The sequence below is a fragment of the Chiroxiphia lanceolata genome, chromosome 28 (genome assembly GCF_009829145.1).
Source record: "Chiroxiphia lanceolata isolate bChiLan1 chromosome 28, bChiLan1.pri, whole genome shotgun sequence".
NCBI lineage: Eukaryota > Metazoa > Chordata > Aves > Passeriformes > Pipridae > Chiroxiphia > Chiroxiphia lanceolata.
In genome coordinates this window covers 396682-423544 of record NC_045664.1, presented here as the reverse complement: position 1 = coordinate 423544, position 26863 = coordinate 396682, and the positions used below count along the sequence as shown (strand labels likewise).

The window sequence follows — 26863 nt, the reverse complement described above, 5'->3', positions numbered from 1 at the left end:
GAGGGCTCGGGGCGAGGGAACGGGGCACGGGACCCACGGGGAGCTGGAGCAGCTTTAGAGAGGCGGAAAAGGGCCATGGAAAGCTGCCCCTGGAGCTCCGAGGAGAGGAGGAATGAGAGGGCTCGGGGGTCACAGGCAGCTTCAGCAGGGTCAGAGCTGGGGATGGAGAACGTGGAGGATGGGGGAGCACTGGGGAGTCAGCACTGCACCCCAAGGGGGAACAGAACAACACCCAAAGAGTCAGAACAACATCCCAGAGGGGTCAGAACATCACCCAGGGGGGTCGGTGCATCACCCCAGGGGGGCCATTGCAGCACCCAGGGGGTCAGCCCATCACATATCCCCAGGGTGACACAGAGCAGTGGGGGCCCAGCTCTTGGTGACACCAGCCCGTGCCCAGTCCCCAGCACAGCCCAGGTCACACCCCGGAATGGGCTGGCCAATGGAATAAGGAGGTGCCAAGGCTATCACGCCATTATCTTAATAAGAGCTGAAGTTCAGCGAGTCCCTGCACAGGTTCTGGCCAAGCTTCAGTTGTCTCTGGGGCCCCGCAGTCCCTGCAGGAGCCAATAACCCCAGACCACTCCAAACCTGGACCCTGTCAGAGCTCCTCCCTCCTCAGCCAACGCCCCTGACACAGCTCTGAGAGAGGCAGCGTGGCCAGAATTCGGGGCTGGAGGAGGACACGGGGCCGTGGGAGCACCGAGCTCCTGCGCTGGGGCAGCCAGACCCTGCACACCCCTTCCTCCTCCTCCCCTTGACCCTTTGCAGGGATGAGGTTTAAACCAGTTTGGCAGCTCCTTTCGCAGCCTGTGTGCCAGCCACAGGGCATTCGTGGCCACGGTGGCTCTTCACACAAAAAACACACCAGGAAAACCTTGGAGAAGCTCCTGGCTGTCCCACTGTCCTTGGTGAGGCCACCACAGGGACCCCCCTCAGCCATGGGTGAGCAGAGCTGGATGTGATGTCTGGCTGGGCACCACTGGCATCGTGTCCTGCCCTACACACAGGTCACTCTGTGCTCCTGCTCCCCTTGCCATTGGCACTGATCCTGCTCTGCTCGTTGGCAGAGCATGGAAAGCACCTCAGGGGGCTGATAACTATGCCAGGGATAAGGGCACTGGAGCCAAGAGGGTCACAGATTGCTCAGTTCCTTGGAGATAATGCAGGGAACCCAGGAGGCTCACAAAAAAAGGGCTAAGGAGCCTGGGTGGGGCCATCCTGCCCTCCTGCCCAGCCCTCACACACTCGGTGCTTCAGCCAAGCCACACGAGGGGCTCGTGGCCCCTGGAGCCATGTGGGACCAGCTCTGCCCTGCCCTCACTGTAGGACCCACACACCACCCCCCATCCCCCTCACACTGCTCAGCACCCACCAGAAGGGCACGAGCAGCCTGGTGGCAAGGGATGAGGTCAAGGGGTGGGTTCCCAGGTGGATCAGCTTTTCAGGAGGGAAGAGGCAGCAAATTCTCCCTTGGAAGAGCAGCAGCCATGAAGCTGAGGGATGGGCTCCGTGACCAGCACCAGGTCCCAGTCAGGCTCCCACAGCCCCTGATAAGGTATCAGAGGTGGTGCTGAGCCCGCAAGCCAAACAGGGAGGGCAAACATGGAGCCCTGATTCCAGGGGCTGCTTGCTCCTGGCAAACCACCCAAGGGTGAGAGCTGAGTGCCTGGGAAAACCCCTGTGCTCCCAGAAAGAACCCATGGGGCAGAGGAGGTGGCCAGGGGAGAGGAGCAGCATGTATGGGATCGTGTCCCAGCACCTCGGAGATTGGTCACCCCAGAACCCCCACCCCCAGTGGAACCACAACCTCCCAGTCACTGCAGTTCCACTGTGGAGGAACCCTTGGTCAAACTGGGGAAATAAAAATTAAGAGGAAAAGTTGGAGCAGATCCAGGCTCTGCTGCCCAGGGGAGATGCAGGAGAAAGTTGAGGCACCAACCCCAGCACTTCCCACTGCCACCCCTCACCAGCCCTACCCTCCTGCCGGATAGTTCATGGAATCATGGAATGGTTTGGGTTGAAAGGGACTTTAAAGACCATCCAGTTCCACCACCGTGCTCTTCCACTAGCCCAGGTTGCTCCAAGCCCCATCCAACCTGGCCTTGGACACTTCTAGGGATGGGGTAGCCACAGCCTCCTTGGGAAAGCTTGCTGGGAATTCAGTAAATCCCCAACCACAAGACTTTGGGCATAAAAACAGTGTTTTTTTCCAAGCCTTTCAAGCCCATGGGCCAGAGGAGCTGGTTTGCCTGCAGAGGCAGCTGGCTATCAGCAGGAGCTGAGCCCACTGGCCAAGGGAAAGGTGCTGCCAAGAAGAGCCACCCTTCAGATTTCCAAGGATTAGACTCCCAAATCCTGCAGCATCCTCCTGAAACCTCCAGGCTGGAGTTATCAGCTGCTGGGGCTTAACAAAGCATGCAACACAAGATCCTTGTGTCAACACCAGTGTGGAGGAGGAAATGTGGCGACACCAGCAAAGCCTGGAAAAACCAAGAATGGAGCAGGGAGGAAGGTGGTGGTTGCCCTGAGCAGGGAGAGCCCTCGAGAGAGTCACTGGGGATCCGAGGAGAAGCTTATTTAGGATATGCTCCCCCACCACCTCAGTGCCAGCACAGCACAGCAGCATTCCAGTGGGTGCCAGAGCCCAGCAAAGCAAGAGAAGTTGTTACTGGGAGAGTTTCTGCTTCCAAAGCAGAATTTCCCCCTCTTATCGCACGCCATGGGAACAGGGAAGCCTCCAAGAGCTGGGAGCCGGGGCTGTGTTTTGGCTTAACCTGCAGATGTGACCTTGTATTTCCATAAGTGCCTCTCATCCGCCTGGATCCCGCTGTGGGACCTGGCTGTGCCTTCCAGGGGGTGGAATCCCACAGCAGAGATATGGGGGCTGCAGTAGGAGGCAGGGAAGGACAGGGATGTGTGGCGGGAGGATGGTGAGGAGCCCAATGGCACTGGCATTTAGGAGCAGGCCTGGAGCAGAGGAAAAGCTTGTCCTGGAAGTGGGAGCAGCTGCTGGCACCTGGAGCAGGTGGGAGCAGGACTTGGTGCCCAGCCCAAGTCAGACTTTGCCCAGGAGCTTCGAAAAAAAAGGGAAGAAGGAAGGACACAGCCTTGGACATTGAGCTCCACACCATCTGTGCCAGGGATTTGGCACGTGTGCCACCTTCCAGCCTCCCCTCTGAAACCCAAGAGCAGCTGGTGCTGCTCACAGCCTGGGTCCAGCTGGAGCTGGACAGGGAACTCCAGCTCTTGGCTCCAGAACCCTCCCATTTCCCAGCCCCCCTGGGCAGCTGCAGCTCCATGACTGCCCCAGCACCCCTCTGGAGTGACATTTTCCATTCTGCTGTTCGCCCTTCTCCCTGCCCCGGGTGAGAAATGTCAGCTGGGGCACTGACGCAGGGCAGGATGCCAAGGACCCGTCCCGGAGGGGCACAGGGAGGCATTGCTCCTTTCCCAGCAGGGTCAGGGTGCTGGGAGCACTGGCACACCCTCCACCAGCACCCAGCACCTTCAGCTGCTCCAGTTCCCATGCCCAGGGGCGGCTCCTGGCCATCCCTGTAATTACAAATATTCTCCAACATTTAAATAGATTGGAATCTCGATCCTGGGGCAGGGAGCCAGGTCCAGCTCCTGGGTGTAGGTGCACAGAGGGGGCCGAGCACAGGGGATGCTCTGGGTGCCCAGATACTTCAGGGATTAAAGGGGCTCACAAGGAAGGTGGAGATAGACTTTCAGCAGGGGGTGTAGTGAGAGAACAAGGGGGAACAGTTTTAAACTAAAAAAGGTGGGATTTAGATGGAATATTGGGAAGAAATTCTTCTCTGTGAGGGTGGGGAGGCCCTGGCACAGGTTGCCCAGAGAAGCTGTGGCTGCCCCATCCCTGGAGGGTTGGACACTCCAGGTTGGATGGGGCTTGGAGCAACCTGGGCTAGTGGAAGGTGTCCCTGTCCTTGGCAGGGGGTGGAATGAGATGGTCTTTAAGATCCCTTCCCACCCAAACCATTCCATGATGTGTCTTCACAGGGACACAGGAGATGCCACCACTCACCCCAGACCTCACTGAGACATTACCAGCAAACACCCAACACTACCCAGTGATCCAGAGACCTCCAGTCACCACCTACAACTCCCTGACAGGAGGGGGGAGCCAGGGGGGGTCGGGCTCTGCTCCCAGGGAACAAGGGACAAGAGGAAACAACCTCAAGCTGTGCCAGAGGAGGGTCAGGTTGGATATCGGGGAAAGTTTCTGCATGGAAAGGGTTGTCCAGCCCTGGCACAGCTGCCCAGGGCAGGGGTGGAATCCCCATCCCCCATGGATTTAACAGCCATATGGGACATGGGTTAGTGGTGGCCTAGGCAGCACTGGGGGAATGGTTGGATTTGATGACCTTAGAGCGCTTTTGCAACCCAAACTATTCCATGAGTCTGTGATTCTGTGATTTCACAACTCTATCACTTCTGTCCTTGCCTCCAGAGAGCAGCCATGAGTTTTTTTGGCTCTGTCCCTCTTTGTCCACCTCTCCTGCTGGTGACCAGCAGCCTCTGCCCCTGTGGTTTCACAGACCCCCCTGGAGGTGCCAACACTGGAGCAACCCCAGCTCTGAGCAACTCCATCCAACAGGACTGACCATCCCAGGGCCTCTTCCTGGACTGCTGCCATCCCAGATGTGGAGCCAGGGCAGCTCCAGCTGCTGAGGGCTCCGTCCCTCCTTCCCTTCAGCAGCCAGGAGCACTCCACCAGTTTGGAGCACTTGGTGGGTCCTGGGTGCGTTGGTGGGCAAGGGGTGATGCTGCAGAGATGGAGACCAGCTCCTCCCCAGAACACCAAGCGGGGAGAGGCAACAAGGAAATTCCCCTCTGGATGCCAGAGGAGGTAGTTTTTTGGGCTGAGAGGGACAAGCTGGGTATGTGGCTGTCCAGAGCGTGCCTCGGGCACAGGAAGTGGGCAGAAAGGCCCATTGTGAGGAGCCTGCAGAGCCCCTGCTCCCGCCGGCCCCGGTGGCTCTCAGACAGCGCTGGCAGCGCTGCCGCCTCACTGCTCATGAAATCTGATGAGCCGGACCCGTGACTGTCTCTGTCCTGCCAGCAAGGGCATGCCAGGGCAGCTTCCCACCCTCCCTCCCACCAGCGGGAACTGGGAGCCCCTCCAGTGCCAGCAGAGGGGGAATAGGCCTGTCCCCGCACTCAGCCGGAGCAGGAGGAAGCCCCCAGGACCAGCAGCGAAGGCGGCCCTGGTGCCATCCCTGTTTGGGCAGTGCCATGAGGATGGGTGGTCTCCACCTTCCCTCTGCTCTCCCAGGAGCATCTCCCCTCCCACGGTACCTGTCCCGTCCGGGGTGGACCTGACGAAGGTGGGCAGCATCTTCACAGAGGCGGTGGGGTTGGTCTCTGCTCCCAGCCCCTTCTCCATCTCCTTCTCGAAACGTTGGGACACCTCCAGCAGGGTCTCATCGGAGAGCCGCATGTGGTACAGGTACTTGTCGACCTGAAAGGGGGACATAAAGCCCAAAGGTCAGGTAGGGACATGGGCACGGGGGCACAACCTCCAGGATGTGCTCAGGGCAGTGGTCAGCCCCTCTCCTGGGGGTGACACAAGGAGCAGGGCGGGAGCAGGTCGTGACCCATCCCAGGGCACAGGACATGGCACCAGTGGCACATCACCGACACAGCACTGCTGGAACAGCTCATCCCAGGAATCACCCACCACCGCTCCTGCACCTCTCCCCAACCATCCAGGGCTACTCTCCAAGGAGCTGCCTCCCTTCCCAGACCGCTTGGGAATGCCAAACCCTGAGTTGCACCTGATGCTCCACAGCATCTTCCCACTCAGTCACCTACAGACACCCAAACAGGTTGCTACAGAAGCAGGAATTCAAACTCAGGAGTGAGTCAGGAGGTCAGGGATGGAGGTTTTCAGGTGTGGAGCCCTTCCCATGCCACGGCACCAACGCGCCTTGACCTTGACCCCCGGGGAGGAATCCACTGCCCCGTCATTCCTCTGCTGCTGAGGTCACCCCAAAAGCCAAGAGCTACTCAACCCCCTTGAGCAAACCACGCTGGTGTGACACAAGTGGGTGCTGGTGTGACACAAGTGGGTGCCACGGCCAGAGAGGAAAGAAATCCACCCCCTGCTCCTGGAAATCATTATACCCTTGAGCTGGGGATATGGAGAAGCCCAGCTCCTTCCATAAATGGCATCTGCATCTTGCCTTCCCCAAGAAAGGCATGGAAAGATTCCTCCCTGGCCCTGACCGTGCGTGTCCGTGCGGCCGGGCCGGAGCAGGGAACGGGAGAGGCAGACACTGCCCACTCCCAAACGATGCCCTGCTTCAATTAGCTTCACTTAAAATTAATTAAAGGGCAGCTGCAAGCCCTGAGAAGTCAAGAGGAAAACTCCACCCCGCGCGCTCACCTGTCTGCAGGCACGTACGGCGGGTCAGCGGAAGCGGGCTCGGGCTGTGCTTTATGGGGCTGCGCTGGAGGAAATGGGCATTTTGTGGGCGACTAATTGCACCCGCCCAGCGTGACCTTGCTCATGGACCCCGGGCTGCACAACACAGCCCTGCTGTGGTTTGGGCTGCCTGTGTTTCAGGCCCAGGGTGCTCCAGCGCATCCCTTTTTTCCCCACCCCCAGCTCTGTTGGAGATCTGGGAGCTGAGATCCCAGTGGCGAAGTCAGAGGAGGGAGGGAGGTCAGAGGATGGAGGGAGGCCCAGCCCAGCACATTCCAGGAGAGACGCTTCATCTCCAGGGGAGCAGCATCCTCACTGGTGTGATGGGCAAAACCTCCTCCTCCTCCTCACTTCTCCTGGTGTTTTCAGCTCTTTCCCAGCAATTGGGAGCTGGGAGACCAGGCAGACAGGAGGGAAAGGCCAAGAACAAGGAAACCTGGAGGTTTCCCAGTGCCAACTGTTTACCGGCCTCTCCTTATCCACCCCAGCAGCAGGAAAGTCAAACACTCCTCCCTCCCCTCATATTTGCTTTCATCTGCTGAAAATTCCCTGCCATGTACCAAGGCTCTGGTTACTGGCACCAGCAACCTCCAGTTAACTGGTTAACTGGTCACTCTTGCCCTACTGCCCCAGCTCACCTCCACTCTCTCCTTTCCTCTCCCAGCTCCAGGAGCTGGAGCCCACTTCTGTGCCAGCCCCAGGGTAGGAAACCTCCCCCTGAGTTGCACCAAGGGTTACCCAAGGGTTATCCTGGGGGCTATCCCAACACCATCAACCCAGGAGAGACAGTCCAACCCCATTTCTTAGGGGTGAACTGGAGAGAGAGAGATATGCTGGGAGAGAGATCATTATCCCGGGAGATACAGACAGTGTTATCCCAGCTCATGGAGACCTTCCCCAAAGTCCTCAGGAGCCACTGACCTGCCCTCAGCACAGCAAGGACCCCAACCAGCCTCATCCCTGCCCAGCAGCCTCTAGTGCTCAGGGGGTCCTGGTGGCACCACTGGGAGTGGGGATGGGGTCCCACTGAGGGGTCCCCATCCCAGCAGTGGGGTCCCAGTGAGGTGTCCCCATCACAGGGGTGGGTTCCCAGAGGGGTGTCCCCATCCTGATGGAAGGGTCCCAGTGAGGTGTCCCCATCCCAGCAGTTGGCTACCACACCACAGACTTCAGCCTTGCCCAAACTGGTGTTTCTCCCCCATCTGTCACTCTGCTGCTTTTCCCCCTGTCATGGAAGCTCTCATCCCAGGGAAGTAGGGAGCTTTGGGAGCTCAGGTGCTCCTCAGCAGTGAAGATACTGCAGTGCACAACCCACCCCCCCCAAATCACAGCACAGGGATACCACCCAGAGGTTTCACCTCCTTCCCCCAGGACAGGCACCGCTCAGCACGTCCCCCATGTCCTCCAGGCTCCAGTGTACCCAGAATAACCTCAGCCTGAGGAACAGGATGACCTTCCTCTAATCTCCAAAGCCCTCTAAGACCTGGATCATCTTCTGCCAACGTAGACATTGCCCCACTTGGCAGTTAAGGCAGGTCAGGACACCCTGCAGGACGGCTTCTTCCCCAGCGAGACCACCTTGAGCTGTGCCTGGTCCCCACCAAGGAAGAGCCATGGCCACCGTCATTCCCAAAGATTCCCAGCCCCATGTCCCACTTTGTTATTCCAAGCACCCCTCAAATTGTTGCAAAGATGGGATAAAACAGGGAGAGTTCAGCCTGCAACACCAGAGCTGCAGCATCTTTCAAGACAAAAACACCCTCTCAGTCGTTTATTGTTTTTGAAGCTCATGGAACAGTTTGGGTTGGATTGCCAATTCCAAACAAATAAAGTCACTAGGTTAGGATCCAGGACAGGGCAATTGAATTTCTGGAAAGCTTTCAGCCTGACTAATAGTGTTTCCTGAAGGAAATCTAAACAAACTGAAGGCAGAGGGAAGGGATGGAGGCTGGGAAGTGCCAGGCGTGCTCCAGCCCAGGACATTGTGTTGAAGCACCGGATCACGGAGTTGCTGCGACTGTAACGAGCTCGATGCCACCTTTTGGGACCAAAACCCAGCAAATCCCCATCTCCTGGCTCAGGGCTGTCTCCAAGGCTCAGCTCATTTCCAGGCCAGATGCTGGAGAAGTCGCCCATCCCAGCTGCACAGACACCCTGGGAAAGGTCTGCCCGTCCCGCGGCTGAAGAAACTTCGAGTTGCCCAATTTTTGTTGCTGTGTGAGCTGAGCTGAGCCAAGCCGAGCTTAAAGCAACCCAACAATCAGCTTTGGCTTTGCAAGCTCTGGTAGCAGCACCATGGCTGGATGGTGTTTTACACCTCAAGACTCCTCTTAATCAGGTGCTGGACCCCAAGGGGTCTGTGCTGTGGAAATATTAATCAGTCTGTGAATAACTTAATTCCAATTCAATTCCACTATCCATGGAAAAGAGCAGGCAGTGTTCAGCCTGGAGAAGGGAAGACTCGGGGGAGACCTTAGAGCATCTTCCTGTGCCAAGAGAGATGAGAGGGACGTGGGACAAGGGCGTGGAGTGACAGGACAAGAGACAATGGCTTCGCGCTGACAAAGGGTGGGATAGACGGGATATAGGGAAGGAATTCCTGGTTGGAGGGTGGGGAGGCCCTGGCACAGGTTGTCCAGAGAAGCTGTGGCTGCCCCGTCCCTGGAAGTGTCCAAGGCCAGGTTGGATGGGGCTTGGAGCAACCTGGGACAGTGGAAGGTGTCCCTGCCCATGGCAGGGGGTGGCACTGGAGGGGCTTCAAGATTTCTTCCAACCCAAACCATTCCATGATTCTCTAAATTCCTTGGTTTACTGGTTGTTTACCTCACGTGGGTGCCGGGGGGGGGCCCAGGGGAGCCCAGGGGGAGCCGGGGCAGGATTGCTGTGGGTGATGATGGAAACTGCGGCGTGACGGCGCTTCCGGCACCGCGCAACCGCTTCCTGCCCGGCCAATGTCCCCAGGAGGGGAAGAGCCCGGGGAGGTTTGTTCTCATGCAATAAGGTCTCTGGTACATCTTTCCCGTTAATGATCCCAGGCTCTGGGAAGGGGAAGCTGCTTGCTTTTAGTTTTAATTTTGCTCTGAGTCCTTTCCCAAAGCCACGTGCCTGCCGAGAGCCGGAGCACGTGTGTCCAACCCCGGCATGTCCCCGCTGGGTTTGTCAGCTGGATGTGCCTCACGCAAGCAGCGTCTTAAGCAAAAGCAGAACACTGGGAGAAGCTGGCTGGTTTATAGACTGAATTCTTTTCCTTTTTGGCAACAAAGCCAAACATTTGTCATGTGTGAGAACAATGGAGTGGTGTTCAAGTTTGGAGAAGGCTGGAGAACCTCAAACCCACAGTGTGTGCTGTCAACCCTCCCTCCAGGGAAATTTTTCCTGGGAGTTATCTTTTCTTTAAACCACTTCCCTCCCTGTCACAGTTTTTAACTTAAAACATGCTGCTTTGCAGGAACCCCTGAAGTTTTAGGGAATGCTGACTCCCTCCGTGCTTCTCTCAGCAGGGGATGCTGTGTGAGCACCGGATGTGCTCCCATCCCACCTGGATCTGTGGCTGGATGTGATGAATTCTGGGAAACCGAGGCACAGGGAGCAGCAGAGGCTGCAGGGTAAAGGTGTCCAGCGCTGGGCAGGGTTTGTTCCCCGCCCCAGGACAGACCCTGTGCCACGTCCTCGCTCCCTGCCCTCCGCACACCAGCGCTGCCCATCCCTGCCCCGGGTTTCCCACCCCGGCTGACTCAGTGCAGGGAACTGGCTCGTCCCCTTCCCCGGGTTGCCGTGGGTGACACAGGGGTGATGCTGGGCTGCGCCCACCCTCCCCCAGCCCTGACCCCGGTGGCACCCACGTCCTTCGGCTCCTCCGCGCCGAATCCAGCCCCATGTGCCCTCCCCACCAGGGCCGAGCCTCGGATGACACACGCCCGGAGTCATCTCGAGCTGAGTGAGTCAGATGTTTCCTGCTCGGCCGGTTCCTCCCCATCCTCACCCTCACCCCCGGGCCGGCAGCTGAATCCCTGCCGGAGGAGGAGCCGGGCACCCCCGGCGAGGAAGTCACGCGGTGGAGCATCCACCGACCCGTTCTCGGTGACCCCACTGCTCCACAGCCCCACAAAAACCCAGCTGAACCAGGAAAACACTCTGGTTTCCAGCTCTGGACTTGGAGACATCCAACTGCTCCCAGCCCTCGAGGCACCTCCCTGCCCACACGTCCTGCTCCTCCCCCGTTTTAAACCCCGGAGGTCTCCAGGGCAGGGATCAGAGCAGCATTCTGCTCGGATGTTGGATGGGAAGGCCTTGCTGGGGCCAAGAATCCCCCTTTGGTTGCTGGGAGCATCCCACTGTGGAGGGAAAATTGAGGCTGGGCTGTTCTGGTGAGGCAGGGAGGAGCGAGGGGACACCAGGCAACTTCCCAAAGGTGTGAAGTCCTGACACCGACCTTGGCAGCCTTAAGGGAAGCTGTTAAGTTGGTTTTCCAGGAATTTGCCATAGGTGCCCCTCCCACAGCCACAGAGGCAGCCAGGGAGGAATCAGTTGGATAAAACTAATCCCTTGGCAAAGGAAAAATAAAATAAAAAAAAAAACAAACAACAAACAAAAAACCCCAAAAACAAAACAAGGAAAACCTGCCCCTGCTTGGAAACGACCACAAATCCAGGAAAATTAACCTCATTGCCAGTGTTTCCCTCTTTTGAAGGAGGGATGAGGAATAGGAGACGCTCGACTCCCACTCCTGTCGCATGACAGAATGAGGTTGAGGGACCAGGAAGCCCAGCGTGAGCCGGCACATCCCAAGGGAACACGGTTCAGCGGCGGCAAACTTTCAAGCTGGGATCTCAAAGGACGCTGCTGAGGTTAATTAAAGTTTGCACGATCCCTTGGGGGTTAGATAAGTCCAGACAACCCACTTTCCAGCCAGGAAAAGGGCAGGAGGTGTTGGGGATGTAGGTAACATCTCCCCAGGGTGGGCAGGGGAGCAGGTAAAACTGCTCCGTGGCAAGAACAGGAAGAAAATCCTATTTTTGAGACTATTTTCAAGGCCTTGAGCTGGACACAAACCACAGATGTTGGAAAAGGCACTTTCTTCCCTCAGTCGAGCCCCTTTTTTGCCTGATCCAAAGGGAAAACACATCCTAGGCTACCACCCGCAATTTTTTTCCTAAATATAGTCTCAAATTCTGGGTTTCATAAAAAGACCCAACCAAATAAATCGCAGCTTTCCAAGAATTTCACACCCTACAACTCCCCGTGCTGGGGAACCCCCCCCCTTGCCTAGGGAGATTTATAAACCGGGAATACTTTGTACATCCCTGGTGGAAGCAGCCAGGTTGGACAGCTGGCTGCTCCCCCCTCTGCCCTCTCCCTGAGCCGAGCTGAGCTCCCTGCTGCCTCCCAGCTTTGCCTCACCGGGAGGATTCATAGGAATTTGTTTAAAAATATCCCAGAGAAATCCAGTTGTGGAGGCGGCTGGGAGGGCAGCGCTGTCTCCCACAGCATCCCGAGCTCACGCCGGCGGCTCCTGGATGGTTTTTTCCTCCCTCCCATCTCAACAACCGTTTTGGAGCTCGGAGGGAAGTGAAGCCGGTCCCCCAGGCTCTGCACACCCTTTTCTCGCTGGGTAACGAAGCCGAATTCCTTCGTCCAAGCCTTCCCACTCCATTATTCCCAGCTCCTGATAAGGAAGGCGTGAGCAGCCCGGAGCCGGGAGCCGGGCTCTGCCACTGGCCTATTTCTGCCGTCGGGTTACACAATCCCTTCCCGTGGATTTGGCTGTTGCACAACCCCGGGGCCACTGGCGAGCAGAGGGAGAAGCCGAGCCCATATTTCCTTAAGGATAGTTTTGCGCCGGGAAGTTTTCCCTGCACTTTGTTTAGGTTGGGGTTGGGTTTTTTTAAATGTCCTGCCTTGTTTTCCTTCCTATTTAGCGCCCGCAAAGGGCCAACGTGGCGAGTTTCACTTCCCCAGTGGCGTCTCCAGGGTTATCCGAGGGCTCTCTAAGCATTTTCCTCTTCTTTTTTATGGCAACATTTGCAAATCCCGACCCCCTCACACTCAGATCAGCAAATCCTGACCACTTCCCGACCTCAGGAATCGCAGCCGAAGCCCTCTCTGCCCTATTCCCAGATGTCCCAAATGCCGGTGGAGCCCTACGGGAAGAGCCCGAGCCTCAGCACATTCTCCCATCCAGTATTTTTTTTCCAGGAATAATTTATTAAGCCTAGCCTAAGCGCTGTCCTGGCCAGACAAAGGCCAGCTACCCCGCGAGCCATGGGAGAGTAGGAACACTTGTGCTTTTCCAGCGCCTGAGCTCGGGAATTGGGGTGACGAACACTCAGTGAACTCTCCGTGCATCCCAACGGGACGCTGCCACTCGGGGTTGCGATCTGGGAACAGGCTCGGGGAGTTCGGGCCCCCAAAATTAAGGGTTCAAGACCCCGAGATGAAGGGATGGGGAGGCAGGAAGGGGTTTTCCGTCGCTGTCAGTGCAGGGATGGGGGGCACACACGCGGTCCGGTGCGGGGTGGCACTGGGGTGGCACAGCGCGGACGAGGGGACCCGAGGTACCAAAGCTACCGCCGGGCTCGTGCCCCGGACTGACCCCGCTCGCCGCGGGGGCCTCGGCTCGGAGCTCGGCACGGGGCGGAGCGGGGGCAGCGGCTCCGGGGATGCTCCGCGGCCGCTCCGCGCGGGCGGGAAGCGGCGACACGTGCTGCGAGCGGCGGCCGCGGGGGTCGCGGCTCCGGCGGGGGAGAGGCACGGAGATCCCCCCCTTCTCCTCCTCCTCCTCCTTCTCCTCCTCCTCCTGCTCTCCCCCTCCTCTCCCTGCGCCCGCCCGGCCACGCGGAGTCCCGCAGCCGAGCACGTACCGCACGCGGTCCCGGCCGGGCAGCGCCGGGGCCTCCGCCCGCCCCCCCGGCCCGCTGCACCCCGGTTCCCCTTCGCTCCCGGGCCCCTGTGCCTCCTCTTCCCCTTTTTAATGCTTTTGTCTTTTTTCCCTTTATCCTTTTTTCTTTTTTTTTTTTTTTTCCCGTTTACTTTTTTAATAAACTTTTTCCCTCCTCCTTTTCCCTCCTTTTACTCTTTTCCTCTCCTTTTTCTCTTTTTTCTTCTTTCCTCCCACCTTTCCCCTCCTTTCTTTTCTTTTTTTTTTTTAACTTTCCCCCCCTCCTTTCACCTTCATTCTTTTTCCTCTTCCCCTTTTTTCCCTTCTCCTTTTTTTCCCCCCTTCCCTTTTCCTTTTCTCTTTTCCCTTTTCACTCCCCTCCACCTCTTTCCCTCTTTCCTTTTTTTTTAACAACTTTTCCCTACCCTTTTTTCAACTTTTCTTTTTTTTCTTTCCCTCTCTCTCCCCCTTTCTCCCTTTTTTCCCCTCTTTCCCTTCTCCTCCCTTTTCACTTTCCACTTTTCCCTTTTCACCTTTCGCCCCTCTCCATTTTTTCTCTCGTTTTTCCCCCCTCCCCATCCTCACCCCCCCCTTTAGCTCCCCGCCGCTTCGCCCTGCGCCCCGCTCACCTTCTGCGCCTGGTCATGGTTGAGCTCGGTGAAGAAGTAGGCGAGGAGGTGGGATGCGATCATGGCGGGCGCGGAGGGTGCGGAGCGGAGGTGCGGAGCGGCCGCGCGCTCCCCGCGCCAATGGGGCTCATTGAGGAGCTTCCCCGGCCCACGAGTGACGCGCGGCCTCCGCGAGCCCCCATTGGCGGGGCCCGAGGGTGTGAGCGCGGGGCGGGGCCGGGGGGCACCGGGGGGGCACCGGGGGTGACACTGCGGGGGGGCACTGGGGGAGCACGGGGGGTGGGAGCTGGGGGGCACTGGGGGAGCCCTGGGGCACTGGGAGGACACCGGGAGGGGTGGGCTGGGGGAGGGGGGAGCACTGGGAGTGTGAACTGGGGGGCAGTGGGTGCTACTGCGGGGGTGCATTGGGGGGTCAGTGGGTGGTACTGGGAGGGCACAGTGGGAGTGCGCTGGGGGAGCACTCGGGGACTGGGAATGCACTGGGGGGCTGTATTGGGAGGTACTGGGAGGGTGTATTGGGGGGTAATGGGAGGGCTGAGGGGGCACTGGGGGACTGGGGGCCCACTGGGGGGGATGGATTGGGGGGGTACTGGTAGGGCTGGAGTTGCACTGGGGGAGGGAATTGGGGGGATACTGGGGGGGTGTATTGGAGGATACTGGAAGGGCTGGGGATGCACTGGGGAGAGCACTGGGGGATCAGTGGGAGGTACTGGGAATGTGTATTGGGAGTGCACTGGGGGGTTGAGTTGGGGTACTGTATTGGGGGTGCAGTGGGGAGTGCATTGGGGGGTCAGTGGGAGGTACTGAGAGGGTGTACTGGGGGTATGGGGGGGGCCGGGGGTGGAGAGGGGGGCACTGTGGGATTGGGGGGTGCACTGGGGGGTGAACTGGGGGTGTACTGGGAAGGATGGGGGGCACTGGGAGGGCACTGGGGGGGCACTGGGGAACTGGGGGGGCACTGGGCGATGTACTGGGGTGTATTGGGGGCACTGGGAGGGCTGGGGGTACACTGGGGGGGCACTGGGGGGTACAGGGAGGGTGTCTGAGGGGTGCACTGCGGGGGGCTGGGAGTGCACTGGGATGGGCATTGGGGGGTGCATTGGGAGGATAGTGGGGGGCCTGGGGCTGTACGGGGGGGGCACTGGGAGGGTACTGGGGGGCCTGGGGCTGTACGGGGGAGGCACTGGGGGGGGGCACTGGGATTTACTGGTGGGCTGGGACTGCACTGGAGGAGCAGTGGGGGACTGGGGGTGCACTGCGGGGCTGCATTTTGTTGTACTGGGGGTGGGAGTGCACGGGGGATAAACTGGGGGGTACTGGCAGGGTGTATTGGGGGTGCACTGGGAGTTCACTGGGGGGACTGGGAGTGCGCTGGGGGTGCACTGGGAGGTACTGGGAGGCTGGGACTGCATTGGTACTGGGAGAGTGTATTGGGGATACACAGGGGTGTACTGGAGTGGGCTCTGGGGGCTGGGGGTGCACTGGGGGGGCTGGGAGTGAACTGAGGAGGGTACTGAGGGGGTGAGGGGGCACTGAGGGGGGGAGGGTACACGGGGGGGATGCACTGGCAGACACTGTGAGGGCTGGGGTGTGCTGGGGTGTACAGAGGATGTATTGGGGTGCACTGAGGAGGGCACTGGGTGGGCTAGGGGTGCAGTGGGGGGCCTCGGGGTGAACTGGAGGGGTGAACTGGAGTGTGTACTGGGGGAGCTGGTGGTGCACTGTGGGGGGATGCACTAGGGGTGTACTGGGGTGTCTGGGGGTGCACTGGGGGATTAACTGGGGCTGTACTGGGGGTGCAGTGAGGGGCTGCAGTGGAGTCTGCTGGGGGGATGTATTTGAAATGTACTTGGGGGTGCACTGGGATGTACTGGGGTGTGCATTGGAGCGGTTGGGAGTGCACTGAGGGGGTGCATTGGGGTGTACTGGGAGGGGAGGGGGTACCTGGGAGGTGCATTAAGGTGTATTGGGGGTGTACTGGCAGGGTGCATTGGGGGGTGCAACAGGGGGCTGCATTGGGGTGTACTGGGAAGGGTGAGGGTGCACTGGGAGGTGCATTGGGATGTACTGGGAGTGCACTGGGAGCGTGCCCTGGCGGGTACTGGAGGGTCATCGAGGTGCACTTCCTCAGTGCACTGGGAGTTGGGAGTGCCTGGGGGCAGGAGGGGTGTACTGGGGTGTACTGGGATGTACTGGGGGTGCAGTGAGGGTGTGCAGTGGGGCCTACTGGGCAGATGTGTTTGGGGTGCACTGGGAGGGTATACTGGGAGTGCACTGGGGTCATGCATCGGGGTGTACTGGAGGGTACGTTGACGGTGCACCGAGGGCTGGGGCTGCACTGGGAGATGCATTGGGAACACACTGGCAGGGCTGAGGGTGCACTGGGGGGGTGCACTGGGGTGAACTGGGAGGGGTGGGAGTGCACTGGGGGGTGCATTGGGGTGAACTGGGAGGGGTGGGAGTGCACTGGGAGGTGCATTAGGAGTGTACTGGAGGAGCTGGGACCACACTGGGAGGGTGCATTGAGGGTGCAGTGGGGTGGCTGGGGGTTCCCCGGGGGCTGCATTGGGGGTGCACTGGGGGGTGCATTGGGACATACTGGGGGTGCAGAGGGTGTGCAGTGGGGTCCACTGGGAGGATCTTTTTGAGGTGCATTGGGGTCCATTGGGGGGTCCATTGGAGGGGTTGGGAGTGCACTGCAGGGGTACATTAGGGTGTACTGGGTGTGCTCTGGGGGGTGCATTGGGATGTACTGGGGGTGCACTGGGAGGTGCATTGTGGGGTGCACTAGCAGCGTGTGTTAGGTTGTACTGGGAGGAGTGGGGGTGTGTTGGGAGGGCACTGGGAGTGCACTGGGAGCGTGCCCTGGCAGGTACTGGAGGGGTGCACTGAGCTGCACTTCCTCAGTGCACAAGGGGATTGGGAGTGCTGGGGGGGTGCACTGGGGTGTATTGGGGATATTGTGCAGGTGTGCAGTGGGGTCTACTGGGGAGGTGTATTTGGGGTGCACTGGGGGACTTGGGAGTGCACTGGGGGGGTGCACTGGGGTGTACTGGAGAGTGCATTGGGGGCTGGGAGTGCACTTGGGGGATGCACTAGGGGGGTTGGAGGTGCATTGGGCTTGCATTGGGGTGCACTGGGAGGGGCTGGGGTGCACTGGGGGAGCTGGGAATTGGGAATGCACTGGGGGGGGAGCTGAGAGTGCACGGGGGGCTGCACTGGGGGTGCACTGGGGTGGTACAAAAATGGGGCTGTACTGGGGGGCCTGTGCTGCACTGGGGGTGCATTGGGGTGGCACTGGGGTGGTACAGTGGGGATGCACTGGTGGTGCACAGGGGTGCCCGTGCCACACTGGGGGTGCCCCCGCGTGTGTGCAGGCGTGTGCCCGCAGCCCGTGTGCCCACAGCCCGTGCGTCCGTGTGTCCGTGCCCACCGCCGCCGCCGCCATGGGCGCCGCGTGTGCCGCTCCCCCCGCGTGTGCCATCACATGCGTGTGAACGTGCGCGGCCCTGCGCACCCGTCAGGTCACATCCATCACCCGCGGCCCGCGGCGCTCGCGTGTCCCGCCGCCCCTGCGCGGGGAGGGGGTGCCGGGGGGTCGTCGCCGCGCCCCAAAGGCTCCCGGGGAGCATCGCTGGGGCCGGGACCTGCCTCCACCATCCCGCCGCGCTCCTCGCCTCCGTCCCGGCTCCATCTGGGCATCCACGGGCCGCGGCCGGGCGTTGGTGGCCCGAAGCCCTACGAGGGCCGCGGCACGTCCTGGCCCTCCGGAGCGGCTCCGCTCCCCGCTCCCAGCAGAGCCGGTCCCAGCAGGACCGGGGCAGGAGTTACCCAACCCGTCTGCCTGCTCCCGCCGTTTTCCCAACCAGTTCCGAGCAGCGCCGGCTCTTCACGCCTTCGCCCTCTCAGAGTCCTTTCTACGTGGTCATTTACATCATTTTGGTGGTTTTTTTCAAGGAATTGTAACCCTGTTTCAAAGGCTAGAGGGGGAGAAGCAACCAAAGCCAGAGCTGAGAAAATCCTGCTTCCAGACACCTTTTCCTGGAGGATCCAGTGTCACCGGATCCACCCCGAGCGTGTCCGGTGTTCCAGTTAAATGCCCCCATCATGACCTGGTGCTTTTTAGGATTTGGACTCACTGATCCTTGTGGAACCCTTCCAACTCAGGATATTCCATTAATCTCCGTAGCTGCCCCTACACTTCAATTCACCCTCTCATCAAGCTTTTCTTTTTTTCCCCCTAAAAACCCAAGTTGTCTGTGGTTAAGTTGAAATTAAAGCAGCGTTTGAGCCTAAAAATAGCCAGGCACATCTGTCTGCCTTCCCCATCTGCCACTGGCCCGGCTGCATGAAGGAAGCGACTGTTTCTGCAAAATGAGGGCTCTGTCTCATCCTTCTGTCCCGTAAAATCAGTTTATTCGGGGAGAATATTCCCCAAGACTCCACTGATTTGCCAGATAATGCCCTAGTCAGGAAAAGGCAGGAGGAGCCAGGCTCCACTCAACCTGTTCCTCTAAATAAAGTAATTTTTTTTAAATTTGAAATGCGGTTTTCCAGCAGGTTTTGGAATTCCTTTCGTGGAATAAAGCTCCAAATGGAAATCTTTTCAGGCTGTCCCAGCTGCTTCCCAGCTCTGTGTGGGCTTGTAATAATCTATCAGCATTTAATGGCACATTCCTTAGGAAAAGGAAGCGGTTGATTGCAGGGATTGGAGCTACAGCCAGCTCTAATTCCTCTAATGTGATTCCTTAAGGACGAGTGGTGCAGTAATGACAATGTTGGATGTGAGGAAGGGCCATGCCCAGTGGCTGAAGCAGGGATGGAGCATCCTGGAGTCCTGGGGTCAACCTGCCCCACAGCCCAGGGCAAAGCCCCCCAGAGCACACTGCTCCTGGGGGCCCCCAGCAGAGCTTGGGAAACCTGGTGAGGGTCATATCCCACTTCTATACTGGGGAAACTGAGGCATGAGCAGGGATGGGGATAGAGGAACTGGGAACATCCAAGTATGGAGCAACCGGGATGATCCCGGGGCTGGAGCTGCTCCAGGAGAGGCATGAACTCATCTGGGATCACCTGCCCCGTGATTCATCACTCTGTCGCTGCTCCACATAGTTTCCAGTGAGGTCTCATTGGACAGGGCCGTGGAGACACACGTCCCCTCGAACCCCTTGGCAGCGGGGTGACACCGGTGACCAGTTATTGACTCTGCCCTGTCACCCAGCGCACTGGAAACCTGGAGCTGGGCCGGACCCAGCCCTCGTACGGGGCCAGGAATAGAAAACCGGTCGGAGAACTTTTCTCTCTTCGGCAGCCGCAGGACGAGCGCGTGACCTTGGGCTGAGCCGGGTGAAACAGCCCTTCCCCAGCTCTGCAGAGAGGGAGGGGATTCGCCCACCCCAAACTGCGCCACAGAGGGGGAGGGAGGGGAGGGTTGTGCCCTGTCCGTGCTGGGGGTGGTGGGAATCCATCCATCCATCCTACTGCGGCTTCTCTGCAGATCTGACAGCCCTGGAGCAACTCCCAGCCCAAACCTCCAGCTGCACCCCACGGTCACTCCCCACATCCAGCCCTCCCCAGAACGGCCGCAGGGATTTCCCCGGGGGTCAGAGTGGGTGTCCCTGGGCTGGGCCGCCCCAGTTCCTGCAGTCTGGATTCCCACCTCACACACCAGGCTAATCTCCATGGAACGGACGGAAAAGGGGAGATTAAATTAGATTAGCTGGAGCCACCTAATTTTAGCGTCCTCACGTGTCACCAGCACGCTGCTCCGGCTCTTCCCTCGCTCCCCCAACCCTGCACCACCCTCAAAGCCATCGGGGCCACCAGCCAGGAGGAATCCAAAGGGGGTTTGGCCAGGAAGTGGCACCCAGCGATGGTGTAAGCGGGTGATGTGTGAGTGGGCACAGGGGTCACTGGACCTCTGCCAAGGGGGGACTGGGGGTGATGGTCACCCCCAACTGGTGATGGTCATCCTTGACTGGTGATGGCCATCCTGGACTGTTGGCCACCCTTCACTGGCAGTGGTCACTCTCTGATGGCAGTGGTCACCCTCCACTGGTGGTGGCCAACCTCCACTGGTGGTGGTGGTCACCCTTGATCTTGGGATCATCTCCACCCCTGAGCAGCCTCTTCTGCCCAGGAGGATTTTCTGGTGGGACCCTTCACATTGGCACGTCCTGTTTTCCCCCTCCATGCCCAGTTCCCACCCTGCCTGCCCTGCTGCCTCCTCCCCAATCACTGCACCACAAGGATGACGTTGGCCTGCCCAGACCTCCCCTGGGGCAATGTCAGCTTGTTCCGCTGTCAGAGCCCGCCAGCTCCATCAAACGTCTCCTGACCCAAGAGGACATCAGTTTCCTCATGGGACCAGCATGGAGAGCCTCAGGATCAGTCCTGTGACACCACAGGGAAGAGGTGTCTGGCCCCACACCATCCCCAGCATTCCAGCAAGGTCCCCAATGTCCCAGTTTGGTCCCCAATGTCCCAGTTTAGTCCCCAAACCCTGGAGAGGATGTCAGAGCTGGCAGGAGCTCTGGCAGGAAGGATGGTGTCCCCAAAAGCCGGCATGGCCAAACGCAGGGAAAGCTGGGGCCCATCCTGTATCCCAGAGGGGCTGTGTCAGGTGCCACAAAGCCTGGCACAGCTCCAAGGTCAGAAGTCCCAGTCAGGACACAGGACCCTGAGTCACTCTACCGGGGATGAGCAACTCCCGCATGTGGCACTTTCCCAATCGCAGTGGAAAGGGGAGGTTTCTCCTGCACCCCTGGGGCACTTTCCATAGTCACCACCATGTCCCACGATGTGGGACACACCACGTTCCTGGTGCCACCAAACCAGAGCAGGACCGGGCAGGGGATGCTCGGTGCCAGGGGGTTTTTCCTCGCCTCCTCCATGGGATACCTCATCCTTCCTCCTAGCACTCTGGGTGTGAGCAAGCTGCATCCCAGGGGTCCCATCTCTGTGCCAGGAGGGGGATAACCCTGCCACCACCACAGGATGGCCCCGTGTCACAGCCACATCCAGCCTGCGAAATCCTTCCCACCCAGCACAGACGATCAGAGGAAATAACCCAGAACTCAGACTGAAGGAAGCCCCAGGTGCGAGGCTGCGGCAGGATCCCACCCTGCAGCCCTGTGGTGTCCTGGGAGAGCCACTGCAGCAGAGACAGCAGCCACATCGCCGTGGCAGAGCCATGTGCGGGGGGATGTGACTCCCAGTCCGTCTCCGGAGTCTGGATGAGATGCTGGGAAGAGCCAACGAGGGAGTGAGGGGCTGGGAACCCACCTCCTGCCTCTCTGAAACCCATGGCACTGCTGGTGGGCAGGGAAGGATTGAATCCCCTGATCCCCCAAGTCCAGAGCAATCCCTGAGCCCAGCCTGGAGCTCTCTCCAGGATATATGAGCAGAGCTGGGCTCTCCTGGGACCCTTGCTCACCACAAGCAGCATCTCCCTCTCTCCCTGCTGGGATGATAATGGCTCAAAACTCACCATCAAATATGTTTCCATCAATTCACTCTGACAGGCAGAAAGACACCGCAAGTATTACATCCTCTCTTGCTCCAACATCACCTCACCTGGCTCAGAGCTGGAGCTTTGGGAAATAGCTCCCCTCCACTCTCCCATCAGTTATCCCCCAGCATCCATCCCATGATCTCTTGACACCCACAGTTGTTCCCCTTCCACTCCCATCCCTCTGTGTTGCACCCGTTACAGCTCCTTATCCAGATACAAGGAGCATAAACACCCCAGAATCCCAAATCCAGGGAGAAAATCCCCTTACCTGGGTGAAGACTTCATTGTCCATCCCGTTCTCCGCATGTATGGACGTCATCCTTGGAGCATCCGTGGTCTGCCAGGACTGGGAGCTCGCCGTGCCGAGCCAGGTCTGGGAGAGCTTTATCACCTCTGATCCCCGCGGAGGAAGGCCCTGCGTGCCAGCGCCGAGGTCATTGGCTGGGCACCGCGGATGGGGATGGGATTGGAACAGCACCGGCGTAATCCCGGAGCTGTGGGATGAGGGTGACGGAACTGTCTGGGATGAGATGCTCTGTGGCAGGTTTGGGCTCCTCCTGCCCCGCACCAGCCCCCCCATGGAGCATCCCTGTGTGCCGTACCCCTTGGCGTGGAAACAAGGAACGGCTGGATCACGGATCAGCCCACGGGTGACCCCACATCGCTCTGTCCCTGTGGGGGTGACCTCGCCTGCCCCCAGCCCAAATTTCAGTGCAGAGTTTCACAATGAATCCTCTCTCCTTTTTCCTGGGAGAGGGGAAATAAAATGGGAAAACGCCTGCTGGGGTGGGCTGGGTGTGTCCGCAGGGGCTGGAAGCCCCCAGCCGGGGTGGGTCTGCACCACCCCAGTCCTGGGAACACGTCATGCGTGTGCACATGTGTGCTGCGTGTGAGCGCACACGTGGCACAGGGACACGTGGCCCCCCGCATGGATCTGACCCAGCAAAGGGCTTAATGGAATCTGCGGCATCTGCCACGGCAGCAGCGTCGGCTCCTTCACTCAGGTAGAGCTTTGGGAGTCCTGGAGAATCCCAAAAAACGCAGATGGGGGATAAAAGAGGGGGAAAAGAGCTGCCTGGCTCCTCCCCCACTCTGTGGCTCCGTGGCTCCCGTGGGTCCATCGCTACGTGACCACGGGCACGCAGGGCCCTCTCCTGCCACCGGAGAGGAGCTGCCAGGCAAAGAGGTTTAAGGTTGATGCATTTATTAATTCTGTCAGAGATTATCCAGCTCGGAGGGCTCAGCAGCACCAGCAGCCAGTGCTGGGGGGTTACCCAGGACGGGAAAGGCAGGAATTGCTGTCAGGGATGAGGAGGATGGAGCTGCAGCCCCAGGTTGCCCTGCCACAGGCAGGGATGGGTTTGAGATAAGAGGCAAGGCTCTGGACTCAGGCACCACCTGGCTGGGCTGAATATTAAACCCAGCCCTAAATCTTAGTCTGGGCACTGAGCCCAGCCCCGGCCCTTGGTCAGGTGCTGCACAGGCTGGGAGGGGCGAGGCAGAGCTGAGCTCTGGCCCAGGCTCCATCCCTGTCCTCATCCCCACCCCTCTCCCTATCGTCATCCCTGTCCCAATCCTATTCCCGTACCCATCCCGTCCCTGTCTGCATCCTGGTCCTGTCCCTATCCCATTCTTGTCCCTATCCCATTCCTGTCCCTATCCCATCCCTGTTCCAATCCCATTCCCATCCCCTTCCCTACCCTGTCCTCTTCTCCATCCCCCTCCCTATTTCAGTCCTGTCCCCATCCCCACCCCTGCCACCATCCCTGTCTTGGTCCCTGTCCCCATCTCATCCCCATCCTACCCCCATCCCATCCCTGTCCCCATCCCTGACACCATCCTTGCCCCCATCCCATTCCCATCCCCATCCTCATCCCTGTCTCTGTCCTCATCCTCATCCCTGTTCCCATCCTTGTCTTGGTTCCATCTCATCCCCATCCTGCTCCCGTTCCCATCCCTGTCCCCACCCCTATCTTGATCCCTGTCCCATCTCCATCCTCATCCCTGTCTCTGTCCTCATCCTCATCCCTGTCCCTATCCCTGCCTTGGTTCCATCTCATCCCATCCTGTTCACATTCCCATCCCCATCCCTGATGCCATCCCTGTCCACATCCTAGTCCCTGTCTCTATCCCATTACTGTCCTCATCCCTGTTCCTGTTCTCATCCCTATCCCCATCTCCATCCTGGTTCCTGTCCCTATCCTGTTCTTATCCCCATCCCCATCCCTGTCATCACCCCTGTCCTGATCCCTGTCCCATCCCCATCCTCATCCCTGTCCCTGTCCTCAACCTCAGCCCTGTCCCCATCCCTGCCTTGGTTCCATCTCATCCCCATTCCCATCCCTATCCCTGTCACCATCCTTGTGCTGATCCCTGTCCCTATCCTGTTTCCTGTCCTCATGTCATCCCCATCCCCTTCCCCCTCCCAACCCAAGCCCCACCCTTTTCCCTGTCCCTACCCGTCCCCATCCCATCCCAGGACTCATCCGGACCCCAGGACACGCAGCCCCGGCTCCCCCCATCCACCTGCCTCGTGCGGGGAGTTTGGCAGCACCTTCATCCAGCGGAAACTTCTTTTATCTCCAAAAATTCCTCTGCGCTCCGACGGGGAAAACTCCGTCTGCTCCAGGCTGGGATCCTCCCTCCGCCGCCCACGGCTCGTACAAAGGCTCCTTCACCCGGGAAGGACAGAGCCACCTTTGTTATCCCGCTCCGACCGCGGCCGGGAGCAGCGCCGGCTCCGCCATCCACCTCCCGGGAATCTCCAGGATCGGGAAAATCAGTGAACCGCGAGCACTGGGTGGTGGGAGATGTGGAGTGGGGGCATCGCTGCCTGTCCCAGATTTGCTCCCTCCCACTAATCCCAGCAGGATTTTAATTATTATTTTGATTTAACCGAGCCAGGATTGTTTAGGATCCCACTGGAATAATGGGTGGGGTCGAGAAGATCCAAGGGACGCCGAGCCCCACAGCCCGGCCGTCCCTGCCGGAATCCTCACGGCGCTTATAAATCCTATTGTCTCTCCCGCCTCATGGATAATCCCGGCACGGCAGGGGCGAGACCTGCCCCTTCCCAGCGTGGGATTCCCGGGAATCTCGGTGGGTGGCCGGGGACAATCCCCACCCCCCGGTGCCCCACCCCCTGCCTCTCCTTACAAAGGGGGGATAAATAATCCCTTTATAAGGAGGGGATGGAGGAGCTGCTGGCCGGGATGCAGCGGGACGGGATGCAGCAGGATGGCGATTTCCCTTGGGATGTTCCCCAGCCCCCTGGGATGGGAACCCACCCATCCGCAAATCCCACAGCATCAGCCCCAGGGCTGCATACAAACGAAGCCTCCGGGTTTCCCTCGCAAATATTCCTTCAAATTTCTGTGTGAGCTGGGAAAGCTCAGCAGGACAGATCTCTCCCTCCCACCGGAATATTTGACAAAGACAAGGAGATGGGGATCCTGATGTCACCAACAGCATCGATGGCAGCACGAGAGAGGATTTCATGGCTTTAATGGCAGGATAAAAGCTTTCCAGGAGCCTCCCTGTCCATATGGACACTCACCCTCCCACATTTCCCAACACTGGCAGCTACAAACCCACCCCCAGGCCCCCTGAACCCACTGGAAGTGGGATGGGGGTCCCGATGCCAAGCCAGGCTCGACCCTTGGAGAGCTCAGGGACCAGGTTGTGAATGATGCCAGGAAATCCAGGGTGCAGCTTCCCGGGAGAGTGGGTGTCTTGGGACATGTTTGGCAGCACAAGGAGGAGGATGGAGACGTGGCAGTGGCCGGAGGTGAGGCCACGGCTCCATAAACCCCCTCAGAGTGTTTTATTCCCATTCTCTGCACCCCTGGCTGGGATCTGGGCATCACAGAGCACAAGGCCGGCGGCTCTGGCATGGACAGGCCGCTTCCTAGACATCTGGGACCATGCCAGGAAAGATTGAGGTTTAATCCTGTGCCAACAGCTGCCCCAGGCCCGGATCAGCCCTGGCACAGTCCCCCTTCCCTGACCTTCCCACCCCAACCCACCCCCTGTAACTGGACGCCAACAGGTTCTTTTTCCAGTCTTGTGACACCGGGAAATGTCAGATCCCAACAGCCCCGGGGTGGGTGGGATGGGGTGACACCAAAGGGGTGGAGACACCTGGATTTGGGGAGCGTCCTGGGATGGGGTATTGGGACCTGGCTCCTGCTCTGGCCATGCTCAGAGACAGAAAATGAGAGGCACAACTGAGCCTGAAAGTTTGGAAAACAGCATTCCTGGGGGGTCAAACCACAGACAGCTCGGACGCTGTTTTACAGGAATTCAGCTTTTCCCAAGCTCCTGTTCCTAAGTGTGACTCCTCATCACTCTGACTCCTGATAATTTTGCCCCCTAAAAAACATGACCTGTATAAAATGAGGTTCCTAATAATTCTGACCCTTAGCAACTGTGATCCCTAAAAAACATGGTGCCTAATAACCCTTACCCCCAATAACTGTGATCCCTGAAAAATGAGGTCCCTAATAATGGTGAACCCTAATTACCCTGACCCCTCAGAACTGTGACCCCTAAAAAAAAAAATCCCTAAAAAATGTGGTCCCTAATAACTGTGACCCCTAAAAAGCATACTCCTTAAAAACTATGACCCTTAATAAACTGTAGTTCCTAATAACCATAACCACTAATAACCCTGATCCCTTAAAATCACAGTCTCTAATCACCATGACCCTTAACAACCCCAAACCCTAATAACTGTGATTCCCAATAACTATCACCCCTAAAACCCATGGTCCTTCATAACTGTGATCCCTAAAAATGAGCCCTAAAAGACATGGTCCCTAATAATAGTGATCCCTAAAAACAGTGACCCCTAAAACCCATGGTCCTTAACAACTATGAGCCCTAATAACTGTGACCTCTAATAGCCCCAAAATCTAATAACTGTGACCTCTAAAAAATGTGGTCCCTAATAACTGTGGTCACTAATAACTGTGACCCCTAAACAAAATGACCCCTAAAAAATGTGGTTCCTAATAACCCTGGTCCCCAAATAACTGTGACCCCTAAAAAATTGGGTCCCTCATAGCCATGACTCCCAATAACCCTGATCCCAGTAACTGTGACTCCCTCATCACCCTGACCCCCAATAACCTTGATCCCCCCATTCCTTTCCCTCCAGTTCCACTTGTTTCCCCTCGGGGTACATCCCCTGCAAACCCCATTCCCAGCAGGCCCTTTTCCATCTCCTGCTCCTGACTTTTCCCTCCATATTTAATCCTCATCCATCCAACCTGGAGCATTTCCCAGCTTTTCTGGACACAGAGAAGGAGCAAACCCCAGCTGGGGAGATTCAACCCTCCCAGTTCCCCCTGGATGCTCCCACAGGTGAATCCAGGTGAGCAGCCGGGGACAGA

The 26863-nt window shown here is 58.6% G+C and overlaps 1 protein-coding gene across 1 annotated transcript in view; it reads right to left on the bottom strand.

Annotated features, from left to right (window-relative positions):
* LOC116799543 (hexokinase-2-like) overlaps positions 1–14095 on the bottom strand; it is a 29602-nt gene extending 15507 nt beyond the window's left edge. The window contains 2 exon segments of the mRNA XM_032712763.1: positions 5323–5485; positions 13958–14095. Of these exon segments, the coding sequence (XP_032568654.1) occupies positions 5323–5485; positions 13958–14020 (226 nt within the window). The 5' untranslated portion in view covers positions 14021–14095.
* Positions 14096–26863: the final 12768 nt, after the last annotated feature.